Source organism: Vulpes vulpes, chromosome 2 (assembly GCF_048418805.1).
Source record: "Vulpes vulpes isolate BD-2025 chromosome 2, VulVul3, whole genome shotgun sequence".
In the NCBI taxonomy this organism is placed as follows: Eukaryota; Metazoa; Chordata; class Mammalia; order Carnivora; family Canidae; genus Vulpes; species Vulpes vulpes.
The window spans coordinates 47,757,737-47,780,349 of record NC_132781.1 but is presented as its reverse complement, the minus strand read 5'-3'; the positions used below and the strand labels follow the sequence as shown (position 1 = coordinate 47,780,349).

At 51.9% G+C, this 22,613-nt stretch overlaps 1 protein-coding gene across 7 annotated transcripts in view; it reads left to right on the top strand.

Annotated features, from left to right (window-relative positions):
* The window catches only part of CACNA1B (calcium voltage-gated channel subunit alpha1 B), a 197,129-nt gene that overhangs the window by 79,052 nt on the left and 95,464 nt on the right, over nt 1-22,613 (top strand). For 4 of the 7 annotated variants that reach the window (XM_072747977.1, XM_072747973.1, XM_072747972.1 and 1 more), the window contains exons 14-19: nt 2,106-2,237; nt 2,465-2,537; nt 12,357-12,474; nt 14,140-14,207; nt 17,211-17,320; nt 20,762-20,824. In XM_072747977.1, the coding sequence (XP_072604078.1) occupies nt 2,106-2,237; nt 2,465-2,537; nt 12,357-12,474; nt 14,140-14,207; nt 17,211-17,320; nt 20,762-20,824 (564 nt within the window). The remainder of the gene's footprint in view (nt 1-2,105; nt 2,238-2,464; nt 2,538-12,356; nt 12,475-14,139; nt 14,208-17,210; nt 17,321-20,761; nt 20,825-22,613) is intronic. The other 3 variants (XM_072747976.1, XM_072747975.1, XM_072747974.1) reach the window with 1 other exon arrangement.

The following is a 22,613-nucleotide window of genomic DNA, read 5'->3' as shown; positions in this document are numbered from 1 at the left end:
CTTGCTTCCCACAGTTTCATACTGTCCCCTCTTCTGAAACCAGCAGTCCCAGTCAACCTTCAAACGATTACTTGGCTTCATAGTTAACAGAGAAAATAGAAGTTACCAGAAGGAGGTGTTTTTTATGGTCTAGCCCGCCCCCGCACCTGGCCACCTGCCTGTGGCCCCAGCCCTGAGAGGGAGGGAGGCCTCAGCTGACTCTGCCCTTCTCACCTGAGCCGGCATGGCTCCCACGTGGCTCCCACACCCAGGCCTGCCTTCCCCACCCTGTGCCTGACGCTGCCTTGCTTAAGCCGTGGCAGGAGGATAGGCGCCAGGTCTGTTTTCAGTTCTGTTCCACTTGGTTCTTCACGTGACCCTGGAGGCCATTTGCTCCACTTTGTCTGCGAGGGGCAGCAGCCCAGGGCGAGGGTGTGGTGCGGTTACCGAGAGACCACTGTCTACGCCAGGGCCTGGGGGTGGGAAGACGGGGCACCCCACGGCAGGACCTCCCCTACCCTGAGTGCCTGGACCCCTGTGCTGTGAGCACACAGCCCACACACGCTCTAGCACGGGGCTCCATGCCATATCCCCAGCCATGGGACCCAGGGAGCAGGCCTGGCTACACTGGGCCTGTGTGGGAGGCCTTGGGCCCTGGGTCACCCCTCCAGTGACTTTCAAAACCTCTTATCTCCCCGGGGTAGACAGGAGTTCTTTTGGTCCTTCCCAAACTGTTTATTTGTTTGTTTGTTTGTTTATTTAAAGATTTTATTTATTTATTAATGAGAGACACAGAGAAAGAGAGAGAGAGAGAGAGAGAGGCAGAGGGAGAAGCAGGCTCCATCCAGGTAGCCTGACATGGGGCTCGATCCTGGCTCTCCAGGATCACGCCCTGGGCTGAAGGTGGCACTAAACTACTGAGCCACCCGGCTGCCGCCCCCAGTCTGTTTTAAATCCAAACCTGAGACCATTTGAGGACACGATGGTGTCCCTGCAAGAGAGTTTGGCCAAGAATGTGGCCCATCTAGGGCCACAAATGCTGCTGTGCATCCTCTGTGGCCTCCCCATGCGATGCAGGTACATCACCCTGGGAGGATGCCAGGACAGCCGCCTTCACCTTGGTTGTGAGGCCTGGTGTCCTAGGGCTCTGCTTCCTTCTGGAAGCCAGGCAGCCCCTGTCCTGAAGTGGGCTGGCTTTTCCAGAGTTTTCCCAGTCCATCATGTACCTTGTAAGAGAATCCATGGAACACAAGTGAGCCTCTGTGCCACCAGCAGTAGGGAGGACAGGATTGGAGGGTCCAGGGACACCCAGGGGCAGGGTGAACATGGAGACTGTGATCTGTCCTGCCACTCCTGCTTTTCCAAGGTGCTGGGAGCTTATGTGCAGAGACACAGAGGCATATGGCGTGTCTTCTGGTGGCTGGAGGGAAAGCCACATGCCCCAGCCTTTTCTGGAGGAGCTCCCTAGCCATGGGCATGAGGTTGAACCCCCAGCCTCCCAATGAGCAAGCTGTCAGCAGCCTCAATGCCCCCTCTCAGTGGACTTCAGTGGGGCCTGTGTGCCCTTGGGAGGCACAAGAGACACAGTATCTGACCTCCAGGAACATTTGAGGAGTGTGGTGGAGAGGTGGGGGTTGTGGGATGCCAGGGGAACGGTCTCACAACACTGCCCCCCACCCTGACCCCCTCCAATCCACGCTGTGTCCTGGGCCCTTGGTGAGAGGGGCCTTCACACCTGGGTTTCATGTCACCTATCACAGCACCAAGGACCTGCCCAGGCCATGGGCTGATTACCCTCCACTGCAACTCCTCAGCTTGTGGTCTAGGTGGAGGTTACCCTAAGGCTGCCTGGGTGTGGAGAGGTGGAGAGGGATGGCAGCAATAGGGGCAGCTTTGGGAGATGAGGGCGAGCCCAGCCCTGGATGTGGCTGTCCCCCGTGGCGTCCCTGGTGGAGAAGTGCTCTGGCTGCCCATCCAGGTGGGAAGCCTACGGGGTTTAGAAAGTCTGGGAAGCCATAGGTGTGACTGTGAGACCCATGGAGCATGGTGTCAGTGGTGGGTGGCGGGTGTCAGCCAGCTCTGTGGGGGCGCGGCCGGGCGTGGACAGACCGCATCTGCCCTGACAGGTACTGGAGCTCCCTGCGCAACCTGGTGGTGTCTCTGCTAAACTCCATGAAGTCCATCATCAGCCTCCTCTTCCTGCTGTTCCTGTTCATCGTGGTCTTTGCTCTGCTAGGAATGCAGCTATTCGGGGGACAGTAAGTGGGCCTTGGGGGGTATAGGAGGCTGGGGGCCCTGCCAGGGAGACAGAGCTCAGAGCAGATGTGCTGCCCAAGTGCCCCACACCTGTCTTCTGCCTGGGGGTCCCCTGAGGGGACAACAGCTCCTCACAGCCCCCGCCCAGCCTGGGACAGTGCTGCACACCCGGGTGCCTGGCTGGGCTCCTGGTGGGCAACCTCCTGCCAAGACTTCTTGTTTTCCTCAGGTTTAACTTTAGAGATGAGACCCCGACAACCAACTTTGACACTTTCCCCGCGGCCATTCTCACTGTCTTCCAGGTAAGGCTCCTGGCTCTTAGCGTACTGCTGGCCTGCGTAGCTCTCCAGGTATGGGGAAGGCAGCCTTCCCTGTCAGTGCCTGCACGCCCTGGACAACCTACATTTCAGACAGAACTTTCCAGAAAACAGAAGAGAAGAAGTGGGAGATGAACATAGAGACATTCCCTGGGGTTGTACTGAGTCTAGAGCCTGGGTCTGGAGGGAAACCGGGTCCCAAGAATCATGTATGGTTCCCTGGGGAGCTCAACTGTCCTGTGGCCCTGGGCTTCAAACCACCAACTGGTCCCAGCCCCTGGGACCTCGAGCCACAAGCTGTCTTTTGCCCTTTGAGAATAAAACAGCAAAGCATTCCATGTGCTTCTCCCTCCTGTCAGGCCCAGTGGTCTTTTAGTTCTCTTTTCTGTCTGGAGAACATGCCTGCCACAGCTCCTGGAGAAGCTGAGGTTCTTGGCCTACGTCTCTGTGACGCAGACCTTGTCACTCAGGTGACCTCTGCCCTCTCGGAGAGGTTCCCTTTTGAAGACGCTCTTGGTTGAGCACTTTGACCTCTTGCAGGGCTGTAGCACCCCTAATGCCTCCATGACTGGCCTCACTGATAGTATAATGCCGACGTTTCTATCTTATGAAGCCTCCTTGGATACCGTGCCTGCGATTGAGCTGTTGGGATGGATTGTTGTTTTGCTCTGAATGACCCTTAGGGGAGTCCAATCGGCCATGTATGCTCAGGCCAGAGGGCTTAGCTAGCCTCCTGGTCTCTGGGGTTGCTCTTGTTGTCTGAGTTGGGGCCTCTAGCAGAGATCTGCTCAGTGATGGGAAGGAGCTCCTTTCTGCTGTGCGGTGCTAGGGCTGCCCAGCAGGATCTAAAAAGTCAGCAAGGGAATTGGTGGGAATGTGTTTCAGGCACAGTGGGAAGGTGAATGGAGTCAGGGCAGCAAAGGCATAAGGTTTGTGACAGAAGGACTGGCGCTGGTAGATGTCAGATTGGATGGGCCTTCCAGGGCAGACCCAGAGGCTTCACCCAGTGGGAGCAATCTCAGAGACTCCCAAAGTAGGGAGGGCACATGAAAGTTAGAGCTCTGCTTTGTTCTGTTTGTTGCAAGAAAGGAGTGAATGTGGTTGGTTAATGGTGGTGGTGTGGGACAGAGGGGAAGAGGAAGTCAGAGTTAGAGGAAAAAGATAGGTTATTATGGTCAGGTGATGCTCTGGTTTAGACCTCAGACCCTCTCTGCTCTGGAGTGGCAATAAGGTAATAAATACATCTAGAAAATAAAAGGACCCAGCCAAGCAGAAAACAAACTGTGGCCTGGAAATGGAGCAGTGAGGAGAGATCCAGAGACCTGGGTCCCTGGGATGTGGTCTGGATGAGGCAGATGGGTTGGACATTAGGGGCATCCCTGTGTGGCCTACCTGACTTGGCACTGGGAAAGGTGTGTGGCCCTTTGAGAAGCATAGGAACAGAGCTAAGAGAGGGTAACTGTGGCTGGAGGAGGACAACAAGGTTGCAGGGGTGGATAGCTGGCCAGGCCAAGCCTTCACTTTCTGTGGATGGTGCTGGACTGGGGCCTGAGACCCCAGGATGGAGCTTGCTTTTGCTTCTGAATGGGGCTGGAGAGGGTAGGGGAGTGTGTGACCAGGAAAAAAACACCCCAAGTCTGTTCATGGTGAGCGTGCAGACTGAACCATGGTGAAACTGACCCCACAGAAGAGGCCTGACAACACCTGCAGTCAGAAGGTGAGCTCACTCCTAAAGAAATGAGAATAAGAGAACAAATGTAGGGGACTTTGCACCAAACGTGCTTGAGATCTACACAGTATTCGAGGAGGAACTTATAACATGTAACACAAATTTACAAAAGTACCTGAGAACCAAGAACAGGTTGATACGAAAAAGAACTAAGTACAAATCCTAGGAATGAAAAATATTGCCTTTAAAATAGAGAAATAAAGGGTAAACTATACACTGGACACAACCTAAGAAAGGTGAGCTGAAAGGTGTGGAGGAACATGGGACATGGGTGTGAAGCTGCTATGTCGGGTGAGGGAGACGATGCTAGCACCATCTGGGAGAGTCTTAGAGGGTGTGCACTCAGGCTAACCCAGGTGAACAAAAGTAATGCCAAACCTAGATGTGTTGTGATAAAGAGGAAATCTTAAAAGCAACTCTGGAGAGAGATTCCTCACAGAAGAATGACAGTCTGATGGCAAAGGGTCAGGAGGTGACTTTGAAACACTGGGGGTCAGGCCCCATGACCCAAGAATGCCAATCCAGAGAGCTGAGGTTCAAGCATGAGGTGGAATTGGACATGTTTACAGGCAAATACGGAGAGTTACCATCTTCCTGATTACCCAAAGCACCACAGATATTTATGTATTTAGTAAAGCCAATGATTCAGAAGAAAAAAAATAACATGACACCCAAGAAGAAATGAAAGACCTGAACCATTTCAGAAATTGAGTGATTAAAAATCTGCTTACCCAAGCCACCATGTTCTGGTAATTTCACAAGTGAATTCTACTAAAATTTGAGAAAGACGTCGTTCCAGTTTTATGCAGATGACTCCAGAGAAGACAAAAGGAAGGCACTCAGTTCACTTTATGAGACTATGGTAACCTTGATTAAAAAAAAAAAAGACCCTAACTGAACTAACATGAATCTTCTCCTTAGTGACTTACAGGAAGAAACTCCAGCGAGGGAGCTGAAGTGGGGGTGGGGGGTGGCACAAAAAGGGAAACATTTATTTGCAGTAAATAAGGAGCTCACAGGAAATAACTTCCAAAGCTGTGACTCCCCGTGTGGGATGAGTGGGTTCCTTTGATTTAGGGTTCAGAGCTTCGTCATTACAAAGGTGGGCATAAGGTCAGGCACATGTGCTCGGGAAACATGCCTATGCACGCATTGTCTGTTATGCTGACGGGGTTTGCGCTCCTCCTTGGAAGTAGATTTCACACTAGAATGAAGTATAGAGGTAACTGCCCTGCATTGTATGGCCTACCTACGCAGGTAGGGGTCAGGGACTGAGCCCTTCTGTTGCTTTCCTCTGAAAAGATAAGGTTAACATTCTTGTGGAGGAGGAGGCCAGTGGGGGTCTTAGGTCATGGTCACAAACACAGAGACAGAGGGAAGTAGTGACTAACCAAATTAGATACGCCTACAGGTTAATGAACTTGAGTTTATCCTAGAAACATGCAAGATGACCTAACATTGGAAAGTCTATTAACGTAATTCATCATTTTAGCCAATTAAGGAAAAACCATGTCATCAGAAAAAATATGTGAACCCGGCAAGAGCATGGCACAGAGTGAGAGGGCAGGAGAAACAAACCTGGGAGATATGTTGTTCACTGTTGAGGCTGGATGACCAGCATGAGGAGATTCATCACACTCTCTACTTTATGTATGTCTGAAAATGTGCATAATGCATCCTTTTCTAAAAAAGTAAAATTGCATGATAAAACCCAACACTCTTTTCAAGTAAAAACTCTTAGCAGATTATGCTGGTCTCAGTGGCCTTGGTGTAATAGGACAAGAAAATAGGAAATGCAATTTCTCAGGGTTGACAAAGAAAGAATAGTCACAGCCAAAATATTTGTATACACCGAAAACTCAAATGTTGTGATTGCAGATGGTGTGGGATGATTTGGTTATCCACAGAGCAAAATGTGAAAATTGAATTTCTATGACAATCTACTTTGTTCTAGATTTGAAATCAGTTTGGATAGATTAAGACTTAAATGTGAAGAGCAAATCTGAAGTTTTAGAAGGACGTGCAGGAGTGTGATGGTACTAACTCAAGGCAGGAAAGTCCCTCTTAAAATATAAGAAGCACAGATCATAAAGGAAAATATTGACAAATTAGACTGTTAAAATAGAAATTTCGGTGCATCAAAAGATACCACAGATAGATGACTCTGAGAAGACATTTCCACAGTGTTACAATAACCACTGGAAGGTTAGTGTCCAGAACTTCCACAAATCAAAGAGAAAAGACAAATAACGTCATAGGAAAAGGCAGAGTGTAAACAAGTGTACCAGAGGAGAGGAAGTTGAATGAGTTCTCTGATGAATAAACCTGTGAGAACTATTACTGGTGTTGCTAGAGATACAAATTAAACCCACCATGAGACAACCTCTCCACCTGTCAGTTTAGCAGAAATTAAGAAATCTAATATCACGTTTTAGAGAAGATGTGGAGAAATAGGGATTCCTTTATGCTGCTGGTGGGTTGGTGGAACGAGTGTGGGTAGTAATTCCATAAAATCTAATAACTAGAACTTGCATATGGGTGGTTCTTGTCGTGGGTCTGTGCTCTGGAAAGTCTCCTGCCCAGTTGTACAAGGAGATCCATGTGAGACATCAGGGCAGCATTATTTATAATAGCAAAAAACAGAAGTCACAGAAATGCTCATCATCACAAGAATGGATAAAAAAAAGTGTGCCGTATGATCTATAGAGCAGGAAAATGAGCGACCTAGAATTAAAAGCATTAACATGGATGAATCTCACAAGTAGAATATTAAGCAAAAAAAATGAGTAAGATTAAGAATAATACACAACATATGATACCATTTGAATAAGGACGAAATCATGCAAAACAATATCGTTTATGGCATACGTGTGGTGAAAGTATAAAGGCTTGCATGGGAATGATAATAGCAGACTTGGGTGAGGGGGGAGTTCCACCCAAGGGGCGCCACCTTCTTTTGAATGCTGTGGTTCTCAAGCCAGGTAGTGGGTATACAGAGGTTGGTTAAAAATTATTCATCATCCCTTTCTGAGTGTTTGAAATAGTACATAATTAAAAAGTCAAAGGATACAAAAAGAGAAACTAAGAAATCATCCAAAAGAAGGCTGGCACAATATTCACATAAGCCAAAGCAGAAGTTAAGGGGAAAAAAGCTTTTGGAAAAATAAATAAATATATTAAATAACAACGAAGAGAAGGCCGCAGTCATGAGCCTGCCTGACCTAAAAACTTGGCCTAAAAATACACTGAGCAAAAACTGCCAGAAGCACGTGGAAATGCCCATCTTACAAGAGGGTTGTTAATACATTTCTATCAAACTGCAGGAGGAGGCTGACATCTGTGGACTCTGCACCCAGCTGACAGCAAACAAGACAGTCCTCATTTGGGGCACACAGGGCATTTGTGGAAACTGACTATATGTTCAGTACCCCAGGAAATTCCTATGAATATCGAAGAACTGTCATGCTATAGAACACATTCCTGATGTAATGTAAATAAATACACAGACCTTGTGGAAAAAGTCATTTAAAATCTTCCCCCAGGTTTGAAAGCTGAAGGGCCAAGCTAAAGAAGACATCACAACGGACCTTATGAAATACTTGGAAGTGAACGATGACATCAAAACTTATGGAATGAGGTGGAAGTAATACTTAGAGGAAAGTTTATGAATGATCTTAAATGCAATGATCAAGATAAAAGAAAGACTGGAAATAAGCTAGTGATATACTCACTTCATAAACCTAGAAAAGAAAACAAGTAAACCAAAGAAAAATTGAAAGCAGGGAAAAAATGGTTAATAAGCAGATATTAGTGACACAAAACTAAAACACCAAGGCAACAAAATCATAAAAAAAAAAAAACAAACTTGCTCTCGGGAAGACTAATACGGCACCTCTGCAACACTGGTCAAGAGAAAATGCACAAAAGTATACCCCGGAAGGGAGGCATACCTACAGGAATGGGAGAGGTTGTCTTAAATCCCAAACAATATGGCCAGAGGTTTGAAAAGTAAGATGAAACATGCACTTTATTATTATTATTTTTAATTAATTTTTATTGATGTTCAATTTACCAACATACAGAAAAACACCCAGTGCTCATCCCGTCAAGTGTCCACCTCAGTGCCCGTCACCCATTCCCCTCCAACACCCGCCCTCCTCCCCTTCCACCACCCCTGGTTCGTTTCCCCGAGTTAGGAGTCTTTATGTTCTGTCTCCCTTCCTGATATTTCCCAACATTTCTTTTCCCTTCCTTTATATTCCCTTTCACTATTATTTATATTCCCCAAATGAATGAGAACATACACTGTTTGTCCTTCTCCGATTGACTTACTTCACTCAGCATAATACCCTCCAGTTCCATCCACGTTGAAGCAAATGGTGGGTATTTGTCGTTTCTAATTGCTGAGTAATATTCCATTGTACACATAAACCACATCTTCTTTATCCATTCATCTTTCGATGGACACTGAGGCTCCTTCCGCAGTTTGGCTATTGTGGACATTGCTGATAGAAACATCGGGGTGCAGGTGTCCCGGCATTTCATTGCATCTGTATCTTTGGGGTAAATCCCCAACAGTGCAATTGCTGGGTCGTAGGGCAGGTCTATTGTTAACTCTTTGAGGAACCTCCACACAGTTTTCCAGAGTGGCTGCACCAGTTCACATTCCCACCAACAGTGTAAGAGGGTTCCCTTTTCTCCGCATCCTCTCCAACATTTGTTGTTTCCTGCCTTGTTAATTTTCCCCATTCTCACTGGTGTGAGGTGGTATCTCATTGTGGTTTTGATTTGTATTTCCCTGATGGCAAGTGATGCGGAGCATTTTCTCATGTGCATGTTGGCCATGTCCATGTCTTCCTCTGTGAGATTTCTCTTCATGTCTTTTGCCCATTTCATGATTGGATTGTTTGTTTCTTTGGTGTTGAGTTTAATAAGTTCTTTATAGATTTTGGAAACTAGCCCTTTATCTGATATGTCATTTGCAAATATCTTCTCCCATTCTGTGGGCTGTCTTTTAGTTTTGTTGACTGTATCCTTTGCTGTGCAAAAGCTTCTTATCTTGATGAAGTCCCAATAGTTCATTTTTGCTTTTGTTTCTTTTGCCTTTGTGGATGTATCTTGCAAGAAGTTACTGTGGCCGAGTTCAAAAAGGGTGTTGCCTGTGTTCTCTTCTATGATTTTGATGGACTCTTGCCTCACATTTAGATCTCTCATCCATTTTGAGTTTATCTTTGTGTATGGTGAAAGAGAGTGGTCCAGTTTCATTCTTCTGCATGTGGATGTCCAATTTCCCCAGCACCATTTATTGAAGAGACTGTCTTTCTTCCAATGGATAGTCGTTCCTCCTTTATCGAATATTAGATGACCATAAAGTTCAGGGTCCACTTCTGGGTTCTCTATTCTGTTCCATTGATCTATGTGTCTGTTTTTGTGCCAGTACCACACTGTCTTGATGACCACAGCTTTGTAGTACAACCTGAAATCTGGCATTGTGATGCCCCCAGCTATGGTTTTCTTTTTTAAAATTCCCCTGGCTATTCGGGGTCTTTTCTGATTCCACACGAATCTTAAAATAATTTGTTCTAACTCTCTGAAGAAAGTCCATGGTATTTTGATAGGGATTGCATTAAACGTGTAAATTGCCCTGGGTAACATTGACATTTTCACAATATTAATTCTGCCAATCCATGAGCATGGAATATTTTTCCATCTCTTTGTGTCTTCCTCAATTTCTTTCAGAAGTGTTCTGTAGTTTTTAGGGTATAGATCCTTCACCTCTTTGGTTAGGTTTATTCCTAGGTATCTTATGCTTTTGGGTGCAACTGTAAATGGGATTGACTCCTTAATTTCTCTTTCTTCAGTCTCATTGTTAGTGTATAGAAATGCTATTGATTTCTGGGCATTGATTTTGTATCCTGCCATGCTACCAAATTGCTGTATGAGTTCTAGCAATCTTGGGGTGGAGGCTTTTGGGTTTTCTACGTAGAGTATCATGTCATCGGCGAAGAGGGAGAGTTTGACTTCTTCTTTGCCAATTTGAATGCCTTTAATGTCTTTTTGAAACATGCACTTTAGTAGGAAAACCTCAAAGACGTAAAGTAGCTCAAGAGGGAATGAAAAACCTGGGTAGCTTTCTAACCATGAAAGACAAGGGATCTGTAGAGCTCTTTCCCTGCCCTGGGCCTGGCATGTGTAAGGTGAGCCTTACCAAGTCCATACAGTTCACTTGTGCCACAGAACACAAAATCAACATTCAAAAATGTGGCTTTTCTATGTGATGTAACCATTCAAGTAAAAAATTCAACGAAAATGAAAGATTTCATTCCAGAGGCAACAAAAGCTGTAAGGCACCCAGAAATCTGCAAACAGTATATAAGACTTTTATGGGTGAAATTATGACTTGTTATCAAAGGACCTACAGTTCTGGGCTCACAGGGGGTATATTTAAAATGGGGAGGCCTGAAAGGGGTCTGTTCTCCTAATTTAATTTCTTGGAATTCAGCATATTGATAATGTGGACAGGTCAATGTCCATGGATAGCCAAAGTGGTTCAGGAAGGAGGGGTTTGCCTCACTGTGTGTCGTGAATGTTTACAAAGCTACGGTGGGAGGATCCTGAGATGTGAGGGCAGACCAGAGAACCCAGAAACAAGGCCAGGCTACATGGGGAGCTGGCCATAGGAAGAGGCTGGGCACAGAATATCTCAAAAAGTGGGTCTGAAAACTGGCTTTCCGCTGGGGAAAAGCCGATCTCCGGGTCCATGGATGCACAGAGTGGTAACCATACACTGCAAGTGGATTAGAAATCCACCTGTGAAGGACCAGATTTCAAAGTGGTTCGAAGAAGACATAAGAGTATTTGTAGGAATATTTGTAATATTTGTAGGAATTTGTAGGGGAAGAATTTCTCAGCTGCTTCACAGTTTGTCAGGACACAGACATGAGCTGCAAGCATGTGTAGTCGCTCCTGCAGATGGAGGGTGACAATGAGCCAGAGGATGTGTGGAAGTGTCACCATCAGCATGAGGAAGACGAGTCCAGGAGACCCCAGAAGATGACCCTGACCCACTGGCCCTCTCGCCCCTGTGATGATGCAGCTTAGGGTGCACACTTTGGAAATGTCTCGTGAAATCAGAGGTGCACCCGCCTGCTGCCTGGCCACCCCAGGTGTGTGCAGACCTTTCACATGTTCGCTGAGGCTCAGTGGCAAATCCCTGGAAAGAAGGAAGGTGCCCGTTGGGAGGCACATGGGTGGATGGCCTGCAGGGACCCTGTGGGGTGGGGGATGGGAGTAAGCTCATTTGCATGCCTTGTACAGACAAACCTCAAAGATACGGTGCTGGGTGAGGATGACCAGATGAAGAATGGTGTGTGCAGTCTCGTATCTTCCCACGAGCATTTAAGGCATGTGTGGTGTATTTTGCATGTAAATGCATGTGTGTGGTGTAGGGGGAGCCCTGCTGGCATGGTTCCCCCCCCAGCTTTGTGACTGGGGTCTTCAGGTGGGAGTGACTGTGGGCAGTGGGATGCAAATGGACAGATGTGAGCTGGATTCGTTTTGACAGGTAGACACGTGAACGTCTGTTTGTTATCTTCTTGTACTTTCCAAAAATACAGTAGCAAAGACCCACATGGTTCCCGGTGGGGCAAGGATTGCATTTGGCCACACTTGCCGGACCCACTGTCCCCTGGACTGTCCCGTCAGGGCCCGGTGGCTCTGGGAGCAGGGCGCTTTGTCCTCCCGGCCCGGCCTCATTTCTCCAGCTTGTTGCTACAATCCTCTTCCTTGCCTTTGCTCACACTTCCCTTCAGTGTGGTGCTTCCTTTCCTTCCATTTTTGGCCAAAAAGCTAGAACATAGTCATCTTTTGAGGCCTGACCCAGCTTAGCAGCAGCCTTGTCTTTCTGGAAGTTTCTCTGGAGGACCCTGGGCCACCTTGGCCTCTGGAAGCACCATCTAGGAATCTGTGTGCAGGTGTGCCCAGGGCTCCTGGGATGCAGCCGTGTCTTGACCCTGAGTGTGCATGTGGGTAAAGGCAGCCACGCAGGCATGCCCTGTGGTGCTGTCCCTCCACAGATCCTAACAGGAGAGGACTGGAATGCGGTGATGTATCACGGGATCGAGTCACAAGGCGGAGTCAGCAAAGGCATGTTCTCCTCCTTTTACTTCATCGTCCTGACGCTGTTTGGAAATTGTATCCTTCTGCATGGCTGGGGTGCAGCCTGGTCAGTGGTTGGCTGGGGCCCGCTTCTCCCACTTCCCCCAGGAGGACGGGAAGGGGGTTGTTGAGGGCCAGGACACGTGAAGCATCAGTGGGGTCCCACGGCTGGGGAGGGAGATTGGGGCTGAGCAGAGGCATTCAGGCTCTCATGCTCCTCCACACGTCTACATCCCCCAATCGAAGCTCAGGGTCTAGTGCACAGATATGTGTGCTGACGCTATGGCTTGGGGACCTAACTTTGAGCCATGCCATAGCAAATACCCTGCAGAGCCTGGAGAAAGGTCTGAGCTGGCTGCAAGCACCTGTGGGTTGTCTTCTCCCAGACTGACCTATGGGCTTGGCCTCCTCTCCCTGTGTGAGCACCTGGACACCTGCCCCTGCCTTGCTGGCTCTCATGCCGGCCTATGACCTGGGACCCTGCGCACTTTGTTCTCTTGGCCTCCACTGGCCTGTCCTTTCCACTGCGGCTCTGATCAGCCCTGGACCCAGGGCAGGGGGCCCTGCCTCCCTCAGGGCTGAGCATGAGGCCCAGGAAAGAGTCAGGGGGCTTGGGAGGGGCAGGGCTCACATCCCTGTTTAGCAGGTGGCAGGGACCTGGGTGCTGGTGGGGAGGAAACCCCAAAGTGGCAGCCATGCTTATCAGGGAAGGAAGGGGCCTACAGCTTGGCCTCAGATGGGGGACAGGGTTGAGACTAAGTGGGGTCCACAGGGAGGTGCCCCCCCCCCAACTAAGCAGCAGCCCAAGGCTCATCGCAGCTCCTTCTGATGCTACACAGGCCGGGTGTGTCAGTGGTCAGGCCTTGGGCTGGCCAATGGGAATCCATTCTTCTGCCACCACATCTCTCTGGCTGAGGTTCTCTGGGGTGGTGGTGGCTGTGCTTAGCATGGGGAAGCGGCCCCCAGCCTCAGTGTCCTGTCCTTGGGGCCCTGCTGGAGCCCTGAGCGCCATGCCTGTTAGGTGGTGCCCTGGCATGTGGGCGCCTTTCCCTGCAGGGCTGGGTCCGGACCAGCAATAGGTCTGTTGCTGCTGCTCAAGCCTTGCACTGGTGGGAACTGTCGAGGCCTGGGTGGGGAGGGGTGGAGGTGAATCCCAGGCCCATGGTGCAAGAGGCCACCTTGAGGGTGTGACTTGGCACCCTGAGGATGTTGCCAATGTCTGAGACAACCTGCTTGCTTAAGGAGAAGGTGCTGGGCTGCACCCAGGCCTGCTGCTCAACATCCCACAACAACGGAGGGATGGCTCCAAACGTCAGCAGAGCCAAGGAATGAGCTGACACCTGGGGAAGGCCTGAGTCTGTGGGAGTGGCGCTGAGGCAGGGCACAGAGTGCAGGGAGGGGACAGTTCCAGGGAGGGGCTGCTCTCAGGACAGGGGCTTGTGGGAAGAGGTGCCTAGGGACATTGAAATGACCCGGGTGAGTGCCCGATCTGAGAGATGGGAAGGTGGTACAGGGCAGCAGCTCTGGTCGCTGAGCTGGGCTGTGTCTGGAGTAACAGCGTCCTGAGGAGCAGGGGGATTGAGGGGTGTGTGGCCACCAAGGAAAGGAGGTTGAGGGAGATGGGGTTCTTCTCCCCATGGGGAAGCCACAGGACTCTGGATGGGGGCAGAAGGGCTCCTTTCCTTAGCTGGAGCCAACCAGACACGCTACTGAATGTCTTCCTGGCCATCGCCGTGGACAACCTTGCCAATGCTCAGGAGCTGACCAAGGTATGTGCACGGGGACGCCGCCTACAGCTGGGAGGAGCCAGAGGGACAGGGGCAGCAGGCCGTGTCACTAGGCCTGAGCCCAGACATCCATGAAGAGCACCAGGCCAGGGTTCAGGATCCATGTGACCACTGTCCAGGGGAGCCTCCTCAAGGTCCCAGATAGGTAGAGGTTAGGCTGCCCCTCGGGTGTGGCACATGGTGCTGAGGAAGCTGAAGGTACCATACCTGGATGGGCAGCTCTTGGGGAAGCTAAGACCTGTAAAGAGTGGCCAGGAAGGCAGGAGGGAGGATGAGGACCAGGAGGTGCGGCCTAGAGATGACCCTAAGTGGTAGGGGGCAGACTGCATTGGCCTAGGTGTCAAAGACCAGGGGGAGGTGTGGCTGAAGGAAGGGGCAGTTGTTCCCCAGCCAGAGGGATGCATCAGGTGGGCTTAAGGGACATCCACCCATAAAGGCCCTAAAGGGAGGTGTGGGATTGTCTGTGCTTGTCCCTGGGCCATGAGCCTCTGTGGGCAGTCCGAGTGTGCACAGTGGAGCTTGGGTGGTTCCGTCCTTAGATGCTGGGCCTGGAGGAGCAGCTGCTGCCCCTGGTCAGCTCGTCTGAGCCTCAGCAGGACAGCCTCTTCTCCCGGCGGTACCCAGCAGGCAGCATCTAATATTCATCTCTCATCCTTGAACCTGGCGGGGGATGTGATTACATGTGTCTTCCCCTATGGCTTCCTTCTTGATGACACAGCCCCCTGCCTGGTTACCTTCACCCTCACACCATGGATGGTGTAGCTGGGTTTCCTGCTGCTTTGGCCTCAGGCTTGTGCTTTAACCCGCTCTGGCTCCCAGTGTGGGGGGTATGGCTGCAGGAGTCCCTGCCCTCCTGGCTGAGCGTGTGGCCTGTTGGGGCACGGTTGTGGGGGAGAACCCTTGTATCCACAGAGCACTCCTCTTTGAGTGTGTGTCTATGTGCTGGAGCTCACACCTATGCACATCCCTGTGTGTGTCTGATGAAGTCCAGCCCTAACCACCTAGCACGTCCTGGCTCTCACACCGAGGAAGGCACACCTGTGCTACTCTGCTTCTGGTGGTGTGTGTTGTCCAGTGCCCCTGCTGCCCCCACCCTGCTCTCTGGAAGGATGGCTCCAGGTGGATGCAGGCCTAGTCAGCGTGTCTTCCTTTGCTCCTGCTCAGACTTCCTCTCTTCCTGGCACAGATGCAGGCTGCAGCAGTGCCTGTGGGTACAGATGCCTCCCTTGCTCTGGCAGCTGCCTTCCCAGGACCTGGAAGGCCCACTGGGCTGCTCATTTCTGCTGTTGGCCAGGACTCAGCCCTCTAGGAGTGGCTGGAGAATGACTGTCCCTGGCTCCTGGCTGGGCTCCTGGCTGGGCTAATGGGGGCACAGGTGGGTGGGGGGAGAACCCTTGTATCCACAGAGCACATCTTGGTGTCAGGATTTCCAGGACCATGTGAACTGGGGCTGCCCAGGAGCACCGGCTGTCTTGGGGCAGGGCTGAGCTTGAGAGCCCCAAGTTCTCACTGTCTCTTCAAGTTGTGCTGTGGGTGAAGACATGTCAGAGAGGTGATGTCCTTGGGACCCTGTCTCCAGGAACAGACCGCTTGTGCAATGGCACTTTTGGGCCACCTGACCTAATTCAGGAATTCCCTTTCTTTGGGAGTTGGGGCAGGCAGAGGCCTCACTGTATCAGGCTGTGGGGCATTTCCTGGGATGGGTATCTCTCCTTATGTTCCCAGAATGTATTACAGCATCAGGTTCTTTTCAAAGTGAAAATAAACTCAGTGGAGTTTGTAGAAACTCATCCTCTGTCCTGGAGGGCTGTCGACCAGGGTGGAGTCCATAGTTTAAAGACGGACCTCGGGGGGCAAAAAATAGATGGACCTCGATAGGGGAATTCTGTGATAGATCAGGCTTTGCTTCCTCTTTGGGGCCTCAAGCTTGAGGACCTCTTCAGTATGGTGGAGAATCTGCAGGCAGCTAACAGGGGTCTTAGTTTTTGTCATTTCGGGGGCCTTTAGGAGAAGATTTTGGACATTTTGGGCCACACTGGGAATGCCACTTTCCATGGAAGCCAGGCAGGCCAGGGAATTGGGGTTTTTTTTTGGGGAAAATAATGGTGGTTTCAGCAGTCTAGTTGGATGACGTGGAGGCCTTGGTTTCCCTTCCTGGGCCCACGGGCTTAGCCCAGAGCTTTTCATCCAGATCCCAGGAGCAGAGCATGTTGGTTTTGCCTAGTGACATGGGGTCGGCCAAAAGGCCTGCCCAGGTGTCCACTCCCCTTCCCATGGAGGGCAGAGACAGGTCAGGTTATCTGTACATGTGTCAGAGAGCTGTGGGGTCCTCCCCAGGAGTTCGGTGGTGGAGGGAACACAGTCAGACACTGTGAGTGGCTGTCCAGGTGGATACAGGGAGGGACTTTCTCCAGTCACAGCTGGGGACAGGTAGGAAAGCTCAGAGACTGGGAGGTGCCCCTGCTAGACCCACTCCTGGTGACAATTCCTGCGGGCCATGCTGGGCCAGGACCTAGGTTCAGGGTGTAGAGACCCATCCTTTGCTTTTACTCATGGCTCTGGGGCAGAGACTAACTTCTCTGCCAAGTGACAGGTCCAAGTGACAGGTTCGTCCTGTGGTGGAGGGGCAGCAGGTGAGAAGAAAGGACGGATGGGCTTGCATTTGGACAGTACCAAGTCTGAAATGCTGTGGGACAAGCATGTAGGCAGCAGCTGGGTCCCTGCGGCTTCAGCTCAGGAGTGGGGGTGTAAGTCACCAGCTATGAGCACGTGGGAGACAGCCCATGGCGAAAGGTGTTGAGGCAGGTACAGAAAGGGGGGGGGGGGTCCCTGAAGGCTACCAGGGAGCTCAATGCTGGAGCTGCTGCCTGGCCCGCAGGTTCAGAGGGCAGGAAGGACTCAGAGACCACGAGAGGAAGAGCTGATGCCGTCAGCACAGATGCAGCACTCCCAAGGCTAGCTGCACCCTTCTGTCTGTTCAAACAGGATGAAGAGGAGATGGAAGAAGCAGCCAATCAGAAGCTTGCTCTGCAAAAGGCCAAAGAAGTGGCTGAAGTCAGCCCCATGTCTGCTGCAAACATCTCCATCGCTGCTGCGTAAGGCTCTTGGGGGTGGATAGCGGGGTGGTGGGTGGGGGCTGCTGCAGAGTCTGGCAGCTGGGTCCTCAGCAGAACACTCCTTCTGGGGGCTTTCTCAGTTTCCCTTGCGTTGGCTGGAGCCTCTTAGGACATAGCCCCCTCCCCACCCCCAGGAGCTGTGATAAGAAGGAATGGCTCCCCTCCTGGGGGAGCTTTTGAGAAGAGGTTTCATCAGGAAGAACCTTCATGGCTCCTCCCAAGTTGAGCTGGAGCAGGGTGTGGCAGTGCATGGCTCTCCCATCATGGGTAGGATTGGCTCTGATTCACTCCTCAGCAGTCCTGGGTGGCTCCCGTGAGCCAGAGGATTCCAGCTGGTACTTCAGGAGCCCGAGAGACTTCATGCAGTTTCCCAAATGGCTTTGAGGTTTTGGTACAGGAACAGAGGTCAAGGGGAAGCCTTGATGAGGAGAAAAGGCGAAGGCAGGGCTGAGGATTCCCTGGTGCAGCTGGGCCTCATGACATGTTGCAGAGCCACATTTGGAAGTGTTAGGGCCTTCAGAGTTGGGACAGAGTGCCCAGCCCAGGGCCAAAGGCTGCAGTGTCCTGGGGGAGGTCGCTGCTGGGGGCAGGGAGGAATGGAAGGTGGGAGGAAAGTCTGGCCTAACGTCGGGGTGGCTGTGAGAGAGCACAGAGAAGCTCTTTTGTTGGAAGCTTGCTCTCTAGGCCAGGCCAAGTCCATCTGGAGCTGCTGACATATCTTGGGTGGCACGCCCACCCCACCACATAGCTTCTACCTCCCATGCTAGTCCCGCTAGCCTCCCTCCCTCTCCGGGTTCCCTAGGACCAGCCAGAGGTATGTCTGTGGTGACACATGCATCTGTGCTGCTGGGTGTGCTGGCATGTGGATGAGTTTGCTGGGAGCGTGGGTGTGCAGGTATGAGTGTGTGCACATCATGCAGCCCTATTCTGGTCTGGCTGTCCCCAGGGTAATGGCCTGGGTTCTAGGAAGGCTTTGTGCAGAGGACCAGCCCCTCAGCCAAGTAGGAAGCCCTGGCCTCTGGAGAAGAAGCAGCTAGAGGAGTTACGGGCCCCTGGCGGGTCTGGGCAGGGATGCAGGAGGCCTGCGGGGAGCCAGGCAGGACACGGAGTCGGAGTTGTTACTCAGCTGCTGGGTGGCTTGGTGTCCAGTTGTCTCTGCGTTTTGTTTGGCCGATTCAATGACTTGGTCGGCTTGGTCCTGGGCTTGCTCTGAGGAGGTTGTGGTGATCCAGCAGACAGCCCCTTCTGGAGCTTCGTAGACTGCTGGTGGTCTGCTTTAGCAGAGGTTGCAGGTGAGCCTTTCGCATATTCATTGGGTCTTACGGGTTTCTGTTTGGCATTTGCCTCTTCTGCTCTGGGAGCTGAGTGCACTTGCCCCCCAGGCCCCATACCTGCCAGAGCTGCCTATACCTTAGGGGTTTGTGGCAGGTCTCCATTCCCACTGGGGCTGAGACCCCAGAGAGGCAGGCACTGGGGCCCTCAGCACAACCCTGGAGACCATGTCAGGCCACCAAGGAAGGTCTGGAGGTTCCTTATCTGAGGACACTGCTACGTAGGTACAGGGCTGCACAGGGCATGCCCAGGGTATCTGACAATACCAGCTGTTGGCCTGGTCACCACCCTGTGCTGCTTTTCTCCTGGCAGGGCTCCTGGGGATGCACAGGTGTGTTGCCTCATGGTGGCTCCTGAGCTTGGTGTCAGCTCATTCCTGTTGTGCCAGCCTGCAGTGTGTCCAGGCATGGGCTCTGTGCTCCCCTTCTCGGGCTAGCTGTAGGCCCTGCAGGTTCTCTGGGGATATAGGTGCTGGAGCTTTGTCCTGTACGGCATGTCCCCAGTCTGCCTCTGTCACACACGGCCGTCAGCGTGATGTGGTCACTGAAGATCCTGCCTACTGGGCCAGGTCTCAATTCCTGGGTGTGTGTGGGACAAGGTGTTGGTGTTTGCTTTCCTGTTTGTATGGAGACCTCTGAGCCCTGGAAGCTGAGGCTCAGGCTCCTGTCTGTCTGTTCACTGCCCCCCACCCTCCCAGCTGTTTCTGCTCTCCTGGTGAGTCGTATTGGGTGGACAGGCGGCTCCTGCTTCTTCCCCCTCTGCTGGGCTGGGGTGAGAACGAGATCCCTGCGTGACACGCATCTCCATGCTGCTCCCCACAGCCATGCTGTGTGGTCTGTAAAGTGAGAGGACTGGTCCAGAAATTCTCTGTGATGCCTTGGGTGCTGAGGGGCCCTTACTGTCTTTAATGTTGAGAGGCTCCCCTGGGCTGTGTAGCTTCACCCAAGGGGCTCCATGCCCCGTCCCTTGGAGTTGGGCTGCAGCCTCAGGTGACCGGTGGGGAAGGGATGTTAGGGGTGACAGCTCTCTGCTGTCACCCTTTTCCTCACCTGGACTTCCAAGTGCTGCTGCACACACTCACTCACACCCTTCACTCAGCTTCCATGATTCACAGTCCCCAACAGTCACTGACACATGCACTCATGCTCACACACGTTCACACTCACACACATGCTTAGTCACAACCTCCTGCTCATTCACACATTTACATCCACACTCACACTCAGTCACACACTGATTTGCACATTCTTTCTATCTTTCTCTCTCACACACACCTGTTTGCACCCAGGACCTGCAGGTGGATGAGCTGCTTTGAACACCTCACAAATGTGTGTAGACTCAGCCATGAGAAGGAGGAGCTGGGAAGCTATGTGGTTCTCCCCAGGGGAAACATCCTTAAGGGGGAATGATGGTAGAGATTTTTGGTTTCTCTGTTGATTCTGGAAAAGCTTCCAGAAAGTCACTAGGAAATTGCTTGGATTACACCCAAAGGAAGTGGGTTGGAGATGTAGCCTCTTTGCCCTTGGGAGGGTTGTGGAGGCACCTGGTTTAAAGCCTGAGGAGCCAAGGGGACTGGTGCAGGGTGGACAGACAGCAGGGCTCAGGTGAAGCCCAAAGGTAAGGTGTTCTGTGGCAGCTGGCCTTGGTCCATCCTAAAGGCACGGCAGGTGCACAGGTCATCCCACCATGGCCCCGTGGGAGTGGGACACCAAGTGGCAGGGGAGGGCCACTTGGAATTTAGGGGCATGTGGTGCTGGCTCTTTCCAACCCTGCTGCCCTTCTAGGGGCAGAGCGTGCTGAGCTGGAGTGGATGGGTCCCCAGCTCACAGCTCCCTGTCTTCCAGCCATGGTGGGGTGTGCTGTGTTCTTTTCAATGTCACTTCTCTGCCGATGCTCTTTCTTTCTCAACTTCTCTTTTACCCCGAGGTCTCAACTGGTGCCCATTCTGATGGAAGCGTCCCTGGCCTCCTGCCCAGATGCACACTGCAGCCTGCACCCTGACCTGATGTGGCTTAAATGTGTTCTGTGTCCCTTAGAACCCTCTCTGGTTTTCTCACTTGTGTTTTGTTTTGTTTTTTGCATGTGCAGTTTTGTAAAGCACACTCGAGGTGCTGTATCTCGCAGCTCATCTGTCTCCAGCGTAAACTCACCGTGAGTTGCTCTGCTACGATACCCATCTGTGGCTTCATGGCAGCTACATGCGAACACCCCCCTCCACTCCTAACTGCTTTTCCACCTCAAACCACTTGCTTCGAGGGCACCTCCAGGAAACCCTTCTGCAGCTGACAGGGGACAGTGGGCATGCTTCCTGACATTCCCGAGCCCTGCTCACGGGCATCAGGCTGTCTGAGCTCAGCCCCTCCTCCTCTCCCTCCTGGTCCTCTTGTCTGCTGTCTGTGTGCTGTCCCTCTGGTGTCTTGAGGCTCTCTGCTTCTCCGGAGGTGGCCACTGCTATCTCCTCGTGGTTCCCACAAAGTAGAGTGTTCACTAGGACTCACTGAGGACATTTATGGGGTCCTCCTGCCCCATCCTTTTTGACTTGAGAGAGAATGTATCTGTGATCCTTAGGGAGTTGTCCTAGCAAGAGCAGAGCTGCTGTCTCATGATAGCCCAGAGCCTGAGGTAGAGCCATAGAAACCCCAGCATGTCCCTCTTGGAGGTGACACCAGTCTGACTGGGGAAGTGGTCCTGGGGACGCTTACCCCTGGGGGCTTCCTCCCGTGGCTAAAACCAACTCTTGCAAGTGAGACGTCCCTGGTGTGGTTTAGTCTAGTCAGCACACCTGGATGGGGGTAGCCAGGTGCCCTCTCTATGTTCAGGTGGTGTGGGAGCTCTTGCCACCCCGGAGCCACCTGTTCCCTACTCAGCTAGCATAAGGCTAGATTGGGCTTGCTTACAAGCACTTGGGGCTGCTGGCAGTTGGGGCTCTGATGTCTCACAGAGTAAGAAAGTTGGATCCTGGATGACTGATTCACAGGGTGGAGTGGGATGTGGATGTAGGTATCGATGGCATCACAGTGAGGGCTGCTTTATGTTATCAGCAGCTATGGGTATCTGGCTCTGTTATCCCAGAGACCTCAAAGCAGAGCCAGGCCACTGAGGCTCCTTTTTGGGTCCTTCAGGCATCCACAGCCTGGGTTGGGTGTGGCTGGATAGGGCTACACCAGCAAGGGGGTCGAGACACTGTGGGAGCTGCTGCCCCATGTGACTCCTTACAGGGCCTTTTAAAATAAGGACTTTGCCTGAATTATCGTCACTGTGCATCAGATAGTAGCCTGGCCCCCACCCTCGTGTTCTTGCTGCTGGTGAACCAGGTGGAGAGGTAGAGAGTGAGAGGCCAGTGGTGGCCACACTACTTTAATGTGCCAGACAGAGCAAGGACAGAATGGCAGCTGGGGGTGCAGGCTGGCTCAGGCACTGACAAGGAGGACAGGCCTGGTGCAGACCAGAGAGGGAGCCAGGATATTACAGAGGGGTGAGTGGGTCCAGACAGTTTGAGGTGGCGTTAGGGCCCAGAGAGGCCGAGAGACCCAGGCTGCTCAGGGTCTTGCTCCCCTGGGAAGTTCTGAGGGGGAGTCCATCAGTCTCATTTAGCAGGTAGCTCACTCCTTTGTGAAGTGTAGCTGGTTCCTGGGAGAGAAGTAGCTGCAGCTCAGTATCAGGGCGAGGGCAGAGCCATGTCAGCAGGAACCCATCCTCACCTGAGCTCCGAGCCACTGCAGTGTCTCCATTGTCGTTACTGCTGGTCCACTCTGACAGAGAACTGGCCTCCAGGTCTTGGGCTGCATCCAACACTGACCCTGCTGATCAAGCGGAGCTGAGTCTAGGCCTATGTCAGGCTGCCGGCCTGGCTGTCAGTCCTCACGGGCTCCTATGCCTGAGGAGTGCCCCTTAGTGCTGTCATCCACTTCACACAATTCAGCATTGTTTGGAGTTGGGT